The sequence below is a fragment of the Austrofundulus limnaeus genome, unplaced genomic scaffold (assembly GCF_001266775.1).
Source record: "Austrofundulus limnaeus strain Quisiro unplaced genomic scaffold, Austrofundulus_limnaeus-1.0 Scaffold20, whole genome shotgun sequence".
NCBI classification, from domain to species: domain Eukaryota; kingdom Metazoa; phylum Chordata; class Actinopteri; order Cyprinodontiformes; family Rivulidae; genus Austrofundulus; species Austrofundulus limnaeus.
Window position 1 is genome coordinate 240030 of NW_013952422.1, and position 17042 is coordinate 257071.

At 37.8% G+C, this 17042-nt stretch overlaps 1 protein-coding gene across 3 annotated transcripts in view; it reads right to left on the reverse strand.

Annotated features, from left to right (window-relative positions):
* LOC106514421 (mediator complex subunit 13L) overlaps positions 1 to 17042 on the reverse strand; it is a 115313-nt gene that overhangs the window by 75665 nt on the left and 22606 nt on the right. For all 3 annotated transcript variants that reach the window (XM_014003676.1, XM_014003677.1, XM_014003675.1), the window contains exon 2: positions 9036 to 9273. In XM_014003676.1, coding sequence (XP_013859130.1) covers positions 9036 to 9273 — 238 coding nt within the window. The remainder of the gene's footprint in view (positions 1 to 9035; positions 9274 to 17042) is intronic.

A 17042-nucleotide genomic window follows, 5' to 3' on the forward strand; every position in this document is an offset into this window, starting at 1 on the left:
ATATTTGGTAGACCTGAAAAGAAATTTAGGTGAGAAAGAATAAATCGATGAATAAAAATAATAATAATATCTGATGAAACTGTATGGATACCAAGTGTAAAATGAAATCTTAAAAAAAATTCACCAACATTTTTTTTCATTCTTTAGCTCCCTTTTTGAGTGTGAAAAAATTTCCACTAACATTTTATTGTTATTTAGCTCATTGTTCTTACATTTTTATTTATTTATTTTTTACTAAATACTAAATTTAATTGTTAGAAAACATATTTATATTAAATCCTAAATCTAAACATTTGAATCTAAATTCCATCCAACTATACCTGCTTATTCCTTTCAGGGTCACAGGGGTCACTGTTGCCCATATCCAGCAGCCACAGTGCGAGGGGCGAGGTACACCCTGGAGAGGACGTAAGTCCATCACAGGGCCAGAATATAAATGTAAAAGTTAAACCTTAAATGTTGAAGTTAAATGTTGAATTTCAAATTTAGGTAAGCTTGTGATGTTGGTGCTTGGCTAATTTTATGATGTCATCATCCTGAGAAAAAAGCCACCGCTAGCGCTTCATTATTCCTAGTTCACATGAGGCATTGCAAGAATTGTTGATGTACAGTACAAGGAGCGTGGTGAATTCAAAAATGTGCCACAAATGGACCTCAAACTAGACAATATATTCATGGGAGGATGACCTGAAAAAGTGGAAGCAAATTACTTTCAAATAACCCACCGTCTGTGAGCTGCTATATTAGCTTACTACTACTTCCAGTGTTTGTAACAGGAAGTGGTACCCATAACCATTTCTACAGTAGCACCCCAGGATTAAGGTGAATAACTCTGCCAAATTTACAAATACTGAGCTAAGATTTGGTGTGGTAGTATCTGAGAATCACCCCTTACTCACACTCTGAGCACTATTATGATATGATGTTTTTGTTTTTTTTCCTCATCTGCCTTTTGTGTGGTTTTTAGTTTTTTTCTTTAAAGGGTTGTGCCTCTTCATGATGTCTTCATGAAGATGATCCTTGCTCTGTGAAGGGTCTGTGGCTGCATGACCCAGAGCACCTGTTCTCCAATGTTTGTTATGTTCTGTCTTCTTCTGAATGGGTGTTCTGAACTGTAATTTCACCGTGTTCTGTACAATGACAACAAAGGACGATCTATCTCTAATCTAGATCATGCAGGATCTTAATTTAAGATTTTGCCCACATAGCAGACAGGTGTGGACCAGATCTGGCACTGCTGGCTGACTGCTGGCATGGCAAATGGTCTGGGAATGATAGCACTGTTTTTCAGATGGCATGCCACAACTGATCCAGTCGCAGTTTGATTTATGTTGCCAAAATTGGTCGGTGCCACAACTGGTTGGTTGTTGTTTGGTGTATGTGGTGCTGCCCCTTGCATGGACCTCTGGCAAAACACATCTGGGCCACCAAAAGGCTGTCCTTTTTTTTGCGCTGTCTGGGCTGAGTGTATTGTGAGGGCCAGAATTGGGCCAAACAAATTCTGTTATGTGGGTGGCATGCAAGACAACAGCCAATCCACTCCTTCCTTCATTCCACTTCCATTCCTTCAAGGATTGCCAGTTTTACTTTAAAAAATACACTTACTTTTTTGTACTCAATATTTTTAATAGCCTGCTATAATGGTCCATATGAAAAGTATATTGAATGAAAATACTCTACAATAAACAGTTTTATCCTTATATTATCTCATTGTATTTGTACTTCATCAAATAACTGCAACATATCTATTTTTTGCAACTATCATTTTGAAAGCAGTAATAGATACTGATTAACACTGATAAAAGAAGTTTGTGTGCAGATTTTATGATACTGTATTAGACAGCTTGAGTATGTGTATGTAAATCAGCTTGATACTAGCTGATGTCTTTGGGAGATAATCACAAGGTCCAGACTGTGAGTTCTGTCATCATACGAACCATTGTCTGTGCTTTTTTTTTTCTGTGCATGTGTGTTCACAACGGCCTGAATTGTGTGTGTTTGCGCTTTTTATATTTATGACTCCATGTCCAAAATATGTCACTTTCTCTCCGGCTGTGCTGGCAACATGCTGATGACTCAGCCCATTCAACACATTAATCCTGTTTCTTCGCAAACTGCATTCAGCCCACGCTGCATTTTAATACCCCGCATACATTACAGACCATCTGATTCCAAGAAAAGCGAGTCAGAGTCGAGTGGAGCGTAATGTGTTCAAGTTTGTCATTGGACCAAAGACGCCATCAGAGAAGGCTGCAGCTGCAGTGGCAACAAAGGAGATAAAAAAAAAAGGTAACGCTGGGTGATAGCTGCACACACTGTTGGCACTAGCTCAGACTGTTTTTAGATACAACTACTGACACAGTCAGATTCAGCAACTTGCTACTATAATCAGAAATCTTCTCTTTGATTGCTTAAGCTTTGGTAATCCTATTAAAAGTAATTGATTCATATTTGCTTTGTCACCTCATCACATGAAAATGGACCACTTGGCGTCAAAAGAAAATGTGTTTTTATATGGCAGCCAGCAGATTTGGACTTGTTTTAAGGGTGAGGCTGGAGTCACCGACAACAGTAGTCAAAGCAGAACAAATACAAGAAAACTAACCCAGAGAAAATACTGTGTCCCTACTTCAGACGCTGTTGTCTTTGTGAATCTGACCAAATTTTAAAACAAATTTCAAAATCCTAATGACCCTAAAACAAATTAGACTGTTATATTGGTTATGTGGTTCAATGGCAGCTCTGTGGATGTTCAGACATTTCATCAACTCTTAAAAAAACACATTAACTCACTGGTGAATCTTAATACAGAAAATTTATGGTATTTTTTATTTTTTATTTGGAGGTACAAATGAGGAATTATTAATTTACAAAATATGTTTTCATTTTTTAAATATTTATATTATTCAGCTTATTTTACCTTTTTATAGTTGCTCTCTACATACATGTCAACCCCTCTGAGCATTGCCTGTTTCATGATCCTCAAAAATCTGTTATTTTCAAATATATAAATGTATATAATCTTTATTACTCACACATGGGGAGAGTTGGGAATCTAATTTTGAGTATACAGCTTGGTAGATGGTTATTTAATTTTATTTATGGGTTTGTTTGTTTTGTTTCATCCTACAGGCTCTGAGACGTAAAATAAATTTAAAGCTTAGTTTTTTAAAAAATCCTTGTGATTTGAAAAAAACCTGTGATTGCCCTGTACGTCAGTATACTTGCAAAATGGGGGGAAATCTGTGTAATTTACCGTCAATCTGCGCAACTTGAAAAGTTTGTAAGATGCTTTCTGTCTTCTGCTCTTGAGGCTTTTTTAAATAAAAATTTTAGTGTGTTTTTTAAATTTTAGTTTGAATTCAGAAAATACAGCGCAAACTCATTGCTTATTAGTTAGCGTATCTCTGTAGATGTTCATTGGTTGTTTTGTTTTTCTATTATATTGTTTTATTGAAAATGCCAAAGGTTAGAGTTTCTATGATGACCCTGGTGAAGTTGGAAATACAGTATTTGTCTCAATTGTTAAAATGTTCACCCAATATCACTGTGTTGCTGGAGACTAATTACTTGGATGTTATAAAGCAAAGCACTCTACCATCCTCATGATAAATAAGTTATGTACTGTGCTCAAACAATATTAGAGCAAATACTTGATTAGCTTGATTTTCATGGACATTTTTTCAAATAGTAAAGTTTTTTGTAGCTTTGTTTTGTTACTAATGTTGCAATTTCTAATGTATAATTAATTTTTAATGTGGTGTGTAATGTTTTCTTAACGTCTACCCTAGATTAATGTTTAAATGGTTTTGATCTCATTTAATGAACCCCCACCGGTCACAAAGCAGTCTTCTTGTGAAAATATGCCATTCCACTTCAAACAAACAGGTCAAATCTTTATAATCTCAACATTGTTTTAAAGCTAACTAGTAAAACATAATGTTATGAAAGTATAATTAATATAATTATTGATGTAACATCCGTTTTGTTTCCTGATTAAACTTTTCATGTTATTTGTTTTTTTATTTGACCTTTATTTACACATCTCATTGAGATCCAAGATCTCATTAAAAAGAGATAAATTTTGTTAAAACAAACAAAAAATGACTGTACTGGTTCCAGTCCTCCTTGAAGTAAACTGTAGCCGACTTTTAAAGGTGTGCTACAGATTTACACTTCATCTTTTTAATGTAAAATTATCAGTTATTGTTTTGTAAATCATTTTAAACCACATCTCCTAATCATTACTAACATCAGACTACAGTTCTGAGTTTTTTCACACTGACATCCACACTGCTTTAATTTTCGTTTATGACTCAAAACATGAAGAAAAAAACGTTAATTATTCACACGACGACAGCTGTTACCGTTCGATCAAATCTGCATAAATCAGTGGGTTGTTTCTGAATGGATGAGTGTCTCCACTGCAGAAGTTAATTCACACGATTCGTTAGGAGGATCAGACATCTATTAGCAACAACAATGATTAATTTGTCACAACTGGTTTCTTTATGTGTTCACCACAAAAAAGGAACTTTGGTCTTTATGGGCCTGGAACAAAGTAAAAAATAAAATACAATTAAAATATGGACCAAAACCCATATGTGAATGCAGATTTAGCATTTAGAATTCAACCTAAATACTTCTGCACACTTTGTGCTATTTTAGTCCGATCATAGGTGAGCGAGGAAGGCAATCATCAAACATTCTCACAAAGACACATTTTCAGGTGTGTAGTTTTTTTTAAGCCTTGATAAAAACACTAATATTCCCCGAGTTACAACTGATTGTAATTTGGACAAAATCCAGCTTCATTTTAATTAACTATTACTAAATCCTTTTCACACCCTGAGTGCTATTTTCAGAGCTTAATGTGAGGTGTAAAGAAAGGCCTGAGAGACTTTACACACACAAAAATAAAGTTGTATTATTGTCATTAATGAAAGAAGAGTGTGTGGATGTGTGTGTCTTTGAGTGTTTTAAGGCAAGCAGCTTTTACTGCGATCCTAATCAAAGTTCCTTTTTACTAATATAAAACTCACTCAGCTCACATTTAAATTTAAGAATTACTATAAATTTATATGTAACTCATATTTCAACTAATTACATACTTTAGTCAAAATATTGACATGCAGGGTGCAGTTATTTCACATTTTCACCCACACTGTTGGATATCTGTGGGGTTTTTTACATGCTATAGAAAAAACATATATTTACATGTTAAAAGCCACAAATATGATCTTTCAAAGTGTCCTATTTGCACTTGTTTACAAACTCATTGAACACAATCAGGTCATTAATAACCAAAGAAGTCTACTAACAGCAGCTGAAACTGCAGCCACAAACAAGCAAACTCGTTAATAACCAGGAGTCTCCGGTTTGCTAATAACACTAAAGCAGATTTTTTTTTGTTTGTTTTTGTCTGTTTTTTTCTGCAACAATAGAGTCACAATAATCATCATTAGCTCAGATGAAACTGGATGGTTTGCCACACATGTCTAATTTGATTAATTAACTCTTACTTGTTCATGTTAGTCATGGAAACTCACTTTTAATTTTACCTATTAAAAAAAAGATAATTCAGGATCATTAACAGCGCGCATGCTGCCGCACAACACCAAGAAACACCTTTTGAACTTACCTCACTGTTAACTTTACATTCTGCCTACAGTCCACCCCTGGGGATTTCTTATTTTACACTAAACAACCCTCATTAATTGCACAGTTCAAAACTCATTAAATGGTTCATTTAAATATTCTTCCTCTCACTCTTTGTGCACTGAAAGGAAAACTGACTCGTGTTCCCACCTTTAGAGGCTAGCTTTCCGCTGCATGTCATTAGAGGACTCTTCAGGGATTTTAAGCTACTGCTGAGCAGTTATAAGGACCTACATGTTTGCTTTGCAACACCATCACTGTGCAGCACTCAGAAAAATGGCTTTAACTTGATTTAATTATTAAAGCATTAAAACGTGTTGTGGTAGTGCCTGAAAGTCATCCTCAACACATTTTTCTGATTGTAAAACATCATGCTCAGTGATCAATTAGGATTAATTTAAAACTAAAAACATGAAAGGTGGAGCATGATGTGCATACCTTTTAAAGGGGACCAATTATGGCTCTTTGAACAAGTTAGGATACATCTGTGGGCTTTACAAAACATGTTCATTAGATTTAATAGACAAACTCATTTTCAGATAATGAGATTTCACCTGGTCAGTTCTGCCTGTTCTGAGCTCCTTTCAGAACGAGCTGTTTATGCAAATAAGCTGATTTTGGCAACGCCCTATCAACCTTTTTGTTTACATTAGCTCCACCCCCCCAACACAGAGTTAACACTTCAGATCTAAAGTGTAAAGTCTCTCAGGTCTTTCTTTACACCTCACATTAAGCTCTGAAAATAGCACTCAGGGTGTGAAAAGGATTTATAGGTCTGCGTGCTTTTTAGTTTGTGCTAAATGGCAAATCATGTTCATGCCGAACAGCAATACTAAACACTCTGCAAATTTGTGATGAACAGTTGGGACAGGAGCTTCCTTCAGTTGAAAGTTCTTGGGCAAATCCTGCTGTGTACTGATAGACATTTTCGAAGGAGTCCATTGGAAAATTATTTGCGCGAACTACAACTTTCTTTGGCAATAATGCAAAAATAAAAATAAAATCAGGCCATGCAGCTCTGTTCTCTATGACTGTTGTTAAAACCACAGAACAAATCCGTAATGAAGTGGATTTAAGTGAATTTTGCATAATAGGTCCCCTTTGAAAATGCTACATCTTTACAAAAGTTTTTTTAAAAGGAGGGATAAAAGCCAAGAGGTCAAACAAGAGGTCAGTCTGTGCTACACTTGTTCAAAGTTGAACACATTATAGCAAACTATGGTGACATTTATGTAGTTTATACTGTAACTGTGCAGTTTTAATAGTGCAGGTGCTTGACACCAGTTATCTTATGGAAGGACCAATCACATTCCTTTACATCATCTGAGACTTTACTGAGCCAAGAAAGCATCTATTTCAGAGGTAATTATTTCGAAGACGAGCAGCAGCAGAACCAGCAGTGTCGAGGCAAACAAAACACAAACTAAACCAAACAGTTGTGGTTCCATGCAGTAAAAAGCACCTACAATATAATAACAGTAATTAACAATGGATAGTATTCTTTTGCCAAACTGTAAATCTGTCCTAAAGAATTCAAATGCTAATTTGATTTGCAAAACCTAATTTATTTATTTACTCATTTTTATTTTTTTTATTTTATGAATTTATTATTATTTTATTTAGTAAGTTTTATTTAGTTTTTTGGGGGTAGGGGTTATAGTGGCCATAAAAAGTTGTATTCTGTTTGTCTTCTTTAAGAATTTATTGTTTGTATGACTTTACAGAGAATCATTTCAGCAACAAATGGCTTCAGTTTCTTAAAAATGAGAATTTACTGTCTTTTGTTATTCAATTAGAGGAACTAAAATGATTTTAGATGTTTAACTATTATAAAAAATCATGAACTAGTTTGCACTGACAATAAATTTGACACAAGATTATAATTATCTTTCTGTTACAGTTTCATGATTGTTTGTGTTTTTACACCTAATGACTACATTAGAAGGTTTGTTTTGTAAATCCAATAAACCGATCTTTGGTCTTCATGGGAAGTGTTCAGTAAACAATATTTTACTGATTATGTCTCCACTGCCTGCATGAATAAACCGACAAAGACTTGTTAAAATAGGGACACAACTGAAATGGTTACAAATCAATAGCCATAAAGCGTAATTGAATAGTCAAGGTTATTGTCAAGTTTATTGGACCTCAGTGTGCTGCTCAAAGAGAGTCATAATCAATATTTTAGGGAGCCATTAGTGACGTGTAAATTGGTGAGGTAATGCTAAAATTTCACGTTTTATGGCTTCAGGTAATGAAGTTTTTGCTCAGAAAATCAAATTGCTGCTACAGCTTCCCTCACAATGACTCTGTTATTGTGATCATTATTAGCCTGTGTGGATCTTTCAAAATCAATAAGGACAGCGAAACGCAGCCTTCAGAGAGGCCGTATCATATTAGAGCTGGGTGATGTAAGTACAGCCGGATGCAAATGTAGCCCTCTGCTACATGTTAGTGCAAAGGGCTCTCCCTGTGGCAGGAAGAACATTTGGCAAATACTTAACTGCAGCACCTGAGAGGCCTTTTCACATCAACTCAGTTTATTAAGTAACTGAAGACAGAAATTCTCTGCATCGCTTCAACCTCTCCAACCAAAATACCTGTTTGTTCCCCCTCCCGGCTGTTGTTCAGCAAAACCAAGCCTATCATAATCCCTCTCCTGTTTCCCTGTCTTTCTGAGGCTTAGTCGATATGTTGAACTGCCACACACGTGCGTGGAGAGATAATGCAAATGCCTCTATAAATAGGGACAATAATGCTGACAGTAGCAGTCTCCAAAGTGAGATATCTCAGTGTAATTTTCACTAACACGCACATACATTCAGTAAATACCAGCGAGCACAGTTTACTCTACTACTGAAGCAGCACAAGAAAAGATATAAAATGTTTGAGCTGCAAAGCAAACACTTCACAGCCAAGGCTGTAAAATGGGACTGCTCCACACAAAACAGATCAATGTCTCAAAAAAAAAAAAACGTTTCGAACAAACAGCGCTCAGCTCAAACGTACAGCAGACTAAATAATCTGAATATCGACTCTGCTCTCTCAGCTCATGTACTGTATTATCTACAGGCAATATCCCACATTATAGGCCTTAAATCCATTTGGCGCTCGTACAACTCCCAGCTTTGGTGCATCTGCTTGGAATATCCCCCACATATTTTTCTATTTCATTGTCAGTTTTCCAGAAAATCCTCTAAAACCACATGATGGCTCCATGTTGCATTTCCCCTGTTCATATAATCCGCCGCAGCGTAATAAAGAGCAGCTATCCAACTACACAGCCTCTGCGTCAAACTTTCAAAAGTATGACTGATAAAGCCGCATCGATCATCTCTGATATCCCACGTTTCTTTCTTTTTTTGCTTTTTTCTCACCTTCCAGCTCGTGGTGAATGACGTCGGAGAGGTTGGGCTCCTCGCCCCACCAGAAGATCCACAACTGCTTGGCATCAGGCTTGATTTTGCGTCGCCATACGCAGAGCAGGTTGGCCTGCACGCAGCGCATGAAGCTGCGCAGGACCGGGTCATCTTGAGCCGGGGCCGAGATCACCGGGCCGTACTCTCCACCGCCGCTGAAACTGTAGCAACGCCATTTAATGCCATTCAACTCCGCCTGGGAAAAGGGAAGTAGAGAAATGATTAAACCTCTGCAGCAGGAAACGTTTTAGTCAACGGCTTTAAGACGAGTCCGCGCTGTTGGTGTGGATTCTCAGTCACTCAGTACAACTGGACTTATGTTCTGAATTCAGCCCCTGTTTAACATTTTTATTACAGAGCTTGTTTGTGTGTGCGTTAATGTGTGTCGCTGTAATGAACAAAACATGCCCCCAAGTTAGCTTGAGGATCAGAATTAACACACACAATAACAAAACAGTCTTGCTTTTTTTTGATAGTCAAGGCTTCTTGCTTTGAGAAAACACAGAGTGCTGAGAAAGCATTTCAGCAAGAGACTCGGGATTGACACACATCTCCATCCGTCCAGCTGTCAGATTCAGACCACAGACAAAGTGACAAGAGTACACACAAATAAGTTGCAGGGCTGGTTAAAACCAGATGGGCTCTTCCGGGACATGTCAGTGTGAAAGAAGCATCTTGGTACCCTGCACAGTGAGATGATTTTTATTTATTTTCTTCTATTGTAGCTTAATGTGTTGCTGCTTCCGTTGGGGTTACAATTTAGATTTTATTTTAATGTTCTAATCTAAAAAAATGGAAGCAAAGCTAAAGTTTAGAGGTTTTGACATATTTTTAAATCTTTTTATTGACAGAACCACATGTCAGGCAGTGTGGAGCATGGATCCACTCCTTGCTGTTCACGTTGTACTAGACGTGGAAAGAAGTGATGATGAGTAAGGAAGGAGTTCTCCTTCAGTCACGGAGGAAAAGTTTGTGGGCTGAAGGATTTGTCGCTTCAAATCATGGACAAAGAGTCAGAGTGAGAATGATGGAGGTGGTAAAATGCTGCTCTCATCAAAGGATCGATTTAAATGAGTACCAAAATGAGTATCGGATTGGGTCGATACTAGCGTGATGAGATTGATTCTTTTGTTTAAACTTTTTTAACACTACTGACTTTTTTTCAAAAATAGTCAGTAGTGTATCTCCAAATTGTTTGGAGGGAGTTTGCTACATCATGGCCAAGTGCAATGGAAGTTATATTTGTTGTGTTTTTGACATCGTTACATTTACATTTTTGTAGCTTTTTTATTGTTACTTTACATTACTGACCTTTTTCTTGAACAAGTTTGTGTAGTAGAAGACAATAGGGGGATTAATGTGTTATCGTTTTATTGTTACATTGTTTTATTTTGTTGTAGTTAACACGAAACATCTTTGTCCTATGTTTTATCATAATGGATTAACTAAAGGCAAAATCAAGTAATTGTTCAATAGCTGCATTTCCACTGCAAATGTGCACAAAACTTTGTTGATATTCTGTTAATGTCGAAAAACACAGTTTCACAATTGCAGTGTTTCCATTAAAGGTACAGTGTGTAGGATTTGTTGTTTTCAGCGACATCTAGTGGTTGAGTGGTTGAATCATCCTCTCTGGTCCTCCCCCCACCCCCACCCCCCCGCTTCCAAATGCAAAGGCATTGCTACGGTGTCTCTCAGGTGTCAAAAACCTTTGATAATTCCAACCGCGATGTCTACCAGCAGCTTCAGGGCTAGTGATGTTTTAAGTGGTAAGATTATGAGCTTTAATAAGTAAAATTATACCAGCCATGTTTACATGCACAAAATGTTTTAATCGGATTGAAATGTATTCAGATTAAATAATCCGAATGTACTGTTTACATGGACACAATCCGATCATGAAAAGTGTTTACATGCACCGGAGTTTTATTCAGAATAAAAGTCCGGACATGCACAGTGTTGTAAACTTTCAGCTCTACTTCCGTGTTACAACCGTAAACAAAGCTCCTCTGTGCGCTCAGGACGGACCCGTGTCAGCTTTTAATAACAGTAGAGACGCCGTTACTCCTCGATTGAGCTGCAGCCTGCAGATGAAGCAATATGTGATTTTTGTTTTTATTTTTTGCAAAGCAACGTCTGCTGTTTGCCCCATTTTTCATCTGTTAAAAGAGCGTGGAGGAAAAGTTCTGCACGGTGCAGCACAGCTGGAGCGCTGCTGTCCCACCGGGTGAATGAAAGTCAGCAGACATGCGCACACAGGTCAGTTTTCTACAATCAGAATAAGATGATCCAATTAAGTGTTTACATGAACCTCATTCCGATTATGAATCAGTATAACCCACCCTTTTCATTCGGATTAAAAATTCATTCGGATCTAGCTCAATCGGATCAGAATAATCGGAACGGGCTGTTTACATGACGCATTTTTATTCCGAACGGCTGTTTAATCCGATTACTTTTGTCCATGTAAACGTAGCTAATTAGAGACAGCAAATATTACATTTATAATATTACAACTAAAACCGTTTTTGACGCCGCCACCGCAGTTTGTCCTTCACGAGCTTTCGTAGACAAGATGGCGGCTGCCTGTGTGGTGACCCGCGACCATGGAGATATGAACAGCTTTTTATAAGGTAAAAATAATAAAACAAAGTCTTTGTCTGCAGTGATTAGACATGTTTTTTATTATTGTCATTAGTGATTATCTCAATTTCGGCTAAAAGAATTGACAAAATCCTACACACTGTTCCTTTAAGTAAGAAACGCTATTAAAGTCACGTGGGAATACGCTTGTTCTCACGATAAGTCATGACAAACATGGCGGCAATGGATGTAAACACATAGCATATTTCTACCATGACACTAGCGCTCATCAACAGCCATCAGAGGAGATGTCGGCATCTGATCAAGGCTTTCGAGTGACAAGCTCCTTATACTTGGGAGTGGCTATGTATGTGGTGTTTTTGGGAAAATGTAGCCGGTGAGTTTACAACTTTCTTTTACTACTTCTGGGATTTCACTACTACTTTTACTTCCTGTTAACTTCTTCGTCGTCTTTTTCGCCAGTAGAAACAGCCGGTTGTTGATCATGTGACTCCCGTGATGCGAAAAAAGTGTTTCCATTGCAGTTTTGCGAAATACATCAATTTCGATACGGCCGAAAAACCACCTCTTCCTAGCGCAAAAACATTTTGTCAAGACATTTTTTTAAACTGACGTTTTTCCATTGAGCAAATTTATTTTCGAAATTCTAATTTGCGCATTTTCATTGTCAATGGAAACGCAGCAATTGACGAGTATTGGTATCAGAATCGGCGATACCAGCCTTGTATTTAATTGGTATCAGATAAAAACTAAAATTCCTAGAATGCCCCACCCCTCTTGAGCAGGACGTAGGAGGAACAGGAAAACAAAGCTATTTCAAATCAAAGGGATTAAAGATATCTTGTTGGAATTCTATTGACTAGTAAGTTATAAATAATGCATTCATAGTAATCTCTAAAGATTTTAGCCATCCCTTTCCTACTGCCCCACTATCAACTTCACAAAACACTACTGTGGATTTGTCTCCAGCAACTTCTGCTGCAACTAAGTATGTATTTTATTTTTAATTCTAAAGAGAAACTTTGTACCACACGGAGCCAACATCACTTCCAAGTCTATTGTTTTCACAAATGCACACCATGCTTGGAAACAATGCACTTTCCTTTTGAAAAGGAAAGAAAAGAAGAGAAGCCACAGCTCCGGTATGTGTTTGACAGATGCCTCCAAAGGAAGCTTTATTAGTGTGTTTTTGTCGGGAGCATATGTAGACAGAAGACAACCCAACAAACGTGCAATAAGTAACTGAGAGACAGCCAGATGCTGTCACTCAGAGATACATTTTCTGGCAGATGCTCTGCTCGGTGTGTGTGTGTGTGTGTGTGCGTGCGTGCGCGCGTGCGTGCGTGCGTGTGTGTTTACTGAGAGGCAGGATTACAATGTTCAAGTATCTCTTGGTTTTTACAAGTCGTTGAGGGAAATCTCCAGATATGTGGACTTACAGATGGGGTGGATGATGGTACACGATGGTTCAAATTCGAATCAGTTAAAGACTTGAAGTGACTCACTTCTGGTACACACTCTAACACAGAGCCCTTTTACAGCAAATCTCTGGCACAGCAACTATAAATGTGTTGTTGTATCATGCTTTATTGGGAAGCTTTGAAGAAGTTTTCAACTTTATGGTTTGATCGTCCCACAAAACTTGGTGAACAATAACATGCATGAATGGCTGGTCTGTGTTGGACAGCTGACCTCTGCGGTCTGGCCCTTGCATCTCACCCAGTTAAAGTAAGGGCAAACTTTAGCCTCCTGTAACCCAAATCAGGCAAAGGCGACCTCTTCAACCAATGTAACCCATGAGCTTGAAGCACAGAGGATGAGCAGATTTAAATACCTGGGCATCCACATCAGTGAATATCACACCACACCGCTGGGCAAGAAGGCTCAACAGTGGCCTCAACGAAACATGTTTCCAGTTGTGCAAATGACAATAAACACTGAATTCATTTAAATGAGCACAACAATAATAAATTAATTCACTGCTGAAAAAAGAAAAATAATAAATTAGCTTGTTTAGCTGGACCAGATGTAGTAATTTTGCCTCTATGTGCTTCTGAACAGACAAAACAAGATATCATCTTGCAGTGAGTGAAATTAGCGAAGGTGATCTCTCTTTGTTTGTGACATTTTACAGACCAACCAACTTTATTTTTGTGATGCTGGAAAAAAAAGTCAGTGTTGGCAGTGTCTAATGTCAGCAAACATTTATTAATAAAAGCTAATGAAGAAGAATGTCAAACACCTTCGTTTGACTGATGTTTGCCACATCAAGTGTTACCGCTGCAACATTGATTTTGAAACTATTCATCTTATCAAGAGTGTGTTAAATAAAACGAGCACTGTGCGAAAGTCCATTATGTGATTGTGCAGTGAATTATGGTTTGCACATAATGTGTTTTATTTCAAAAGAACCCATCAGATAGGGCTGATTTAATCAATAAGTGCCCAGACACGGTCAGATCACTGTGAGTTTTGTGTTTACAGAGCTACGAATCTTACAAATGACTAATATTACTTAGTGTCTACCTGGTATGTTCTCACAACCAAGCTGAAAACAGAACTTTACTGTTTCTCAGGAATGAAAGCTGCTGCAGAGAGATAAGCTGGAGAACAACAGCAAAGCAAGGATGGACTTCAGAAAAACAAGTGAATTAAACTTCTAGCCTATCTTGATGAAATGCATTTCATCTGCCAGAGTTTAAAACCAAGATGATCAAATGACAGGAGGGGAGGGTGCTGTTACAATTTAGGTCGACCTCATGTTCAGTCTTGTAAGATATTAAATTTGGTGCTGTCGTAGCTGAGTCTCAGCCTCAGCAAATATTCTAAGAGCAAAATTTAGTAAAAGTGACTGAGTTTGAGCTAAAATCAATTAGCAGCAGCTGGCATCTGGATCTGGGGAGATTACAGCTGCATCCTTCGAAGGCCATATTTGAAGGCCAATTATGTCACAGCGATGCGCTGAAGGCTGTCAAAATTCAAAGACTCCTCCAATTGCGGCCCACAAATATGTCCTCCTTTTCCCCTGATTTTAGGGACGCGCCCGGTGAATCTTTCTTGGTCCACATTATGCCAAGCAACTGTGAGATTTTTTTTATTTGCTTGTAATTGTGGACGAATCGAGAAAAAGAAGTACAATTTTAAATAAAATTCTAGCTATATGAGAATTGAAAGTTTAAAGCAGTTGTTTTTGTTAGGCTTTTGTCATTTGGACAGATTTTTTATCATTATTCTTGTCAGAAATCAAATGAGTTCATACGGTGAAATAAACAAGCTCATATGGCCGGTCCCTTAGTTCTTCAAGTATTGCCTTTAAGCTAATCTTTAAGTTAATTTTGTTATTTTTTAATATTAATATGAATATTGTGCTAACTTCAATGTATTTTCAATCTTTATTGCTTCTGTTTAGCATTGTCACAGTTGATAGGTGACGGGACATCTGCTGGAATTAAGCTGAAGGTTAGAACGCCCAAATTCACAGCCACTTTCTTCCAGTCTTTGCGGTTGACAAGGGACACTGTCCCTGAATTTGGACACAGCCTACAAAAGATCAACACAAGAAGAAGCTAAAGTCAGTACAGGTTAAGGGTTTAAAAAAACCCAACCAAAACAAACCTCTCTGGACATGGCTATACAACTGGCAGCCTGCAGGCCACATCTGGGTGCAGTGATTTCAATCTGGCTCGCCAATTTATCATCTTTTTAAGAACTCGTTGGCCTTGAAGAAGCTCCACAAAAATCAGGATACCTCACATATTCTGAAGCAAAGAAAAGAAAAATAGATTTTAAATAAGTTTTACATTTTGAATCAAAATAAACTGATTTAAAAGGTAAAAAATAATATTTTTTAATTCCACTAATTCTACAGTGACCCCCCACCCACCCAAATGTCTGGCCCCTGAGCTGTTGGCTTTGAGTAATATGCCTCTTCTTGCAGACTTTGGAGCAAAACTTATTCACAATGAAATCTCTAACAAACCCAGAAAATACATTGGGTGTGATTTCAAACATGAGCAGCAGGTAAGCAATGAAACCATAAGCAGAGTGACCTCGTGATGCTCATGCATGCGTCAGAAACTTCTTTCCCTGTTTGTGTCTTTGTGTTTACTTGTGTGCATGAATGAGTTGCGTGCATAAAGGTATTGTGGAGCATGAAAGAGATCTGGTATGAAGGAGTGGCGGTGGTGGTGGTGTGTGGGGGTGTCTCTCAGTGTGTTGCACTGTCATCCTCTTCCTGGTGTTCACCCAGCTGTGAGGACCATGTCTGGCACACTGGCCTGGGCACCGAGCCACAGGAACAACCGAGAGAAAATAAAAAATAAAAATACTGACCCATTTTAGCACAGGAACAGGTAGAAAAAAAAACTAAAAGCCTGCAGTGGCTTTAAGTGTACAAAGAAAAGGACACTCCTCAGCTCTGATAACTCTAGAGAAAGTGCTCGAGTGTGCTTTTGAGTGATTATTTTTGTGTGTTTGGTAAAAAAAAAGAAGTACCAAACCTCTTTGCCACAAAAGAAAATACATCTGCTTCTGCAGTCAAATTATGTTTGAGCCAACCGAGTCCGAGCACTCAATTCAACACCTATAAAGCGAGTGGACTCTGATGCATGCGCAATTCATGAATACACCCTTATAATTACAAGCATGTCCCTGCTGTAATGACAGCGTGTGTAATGAAAGACACAAACATTGGCACTGTGATAAGTCAAGCCCTAAAATTAGCCATGACAAGGTCAAGGATGCTGTTTGTCCCGAAGCAAAGAGAAAGACATCTGCTTGCGCTGCCTCGTCACTTCCAGTCAATGTCAAAAGTTCCTCCAGTGCTTGGCACAGCTGTCTGCGGCTGCTGAGTATGAAGCGAAAATGATGAGAAGCAAAAACGTCAGTGAATGCATTCACAGTGAAAGCTTACCAGTTGCGTTAAAAAACTAGCGTGCTCTCATTTGAACTCATTGATTAATGGACTTCTGTGGTTTTTCATGACTCAAAAACGCTCCACTATGACAGCTTTTTTTTCCTAATTACAGCTTGTTTATAAAATAGACTAGATTGTTTCTATAGTCACGGCAAACTGGTCTATCTCCGGTGATCAATGGGTGAGAAGCAAGTTTCACAGATTGCTGATGATTAGGGGTGTAAGAAAATATCGATACATTGAAATACCGTGATATTTCATTTCCCGATACTGTATCGATATTCTAAAGCCCTGAATCGATTTTTTATTAAGGTTTAAAATGTCAACTTTCCTGCCAGCCGTTCATTTTTATGTTGTAGTTCATCCTCTGACCACTAGTTGGCAGCAGTGAGCCAGACATTTATTATTAAGTGTTGGTGACCATATTGTAAATTAATATTAAAAAC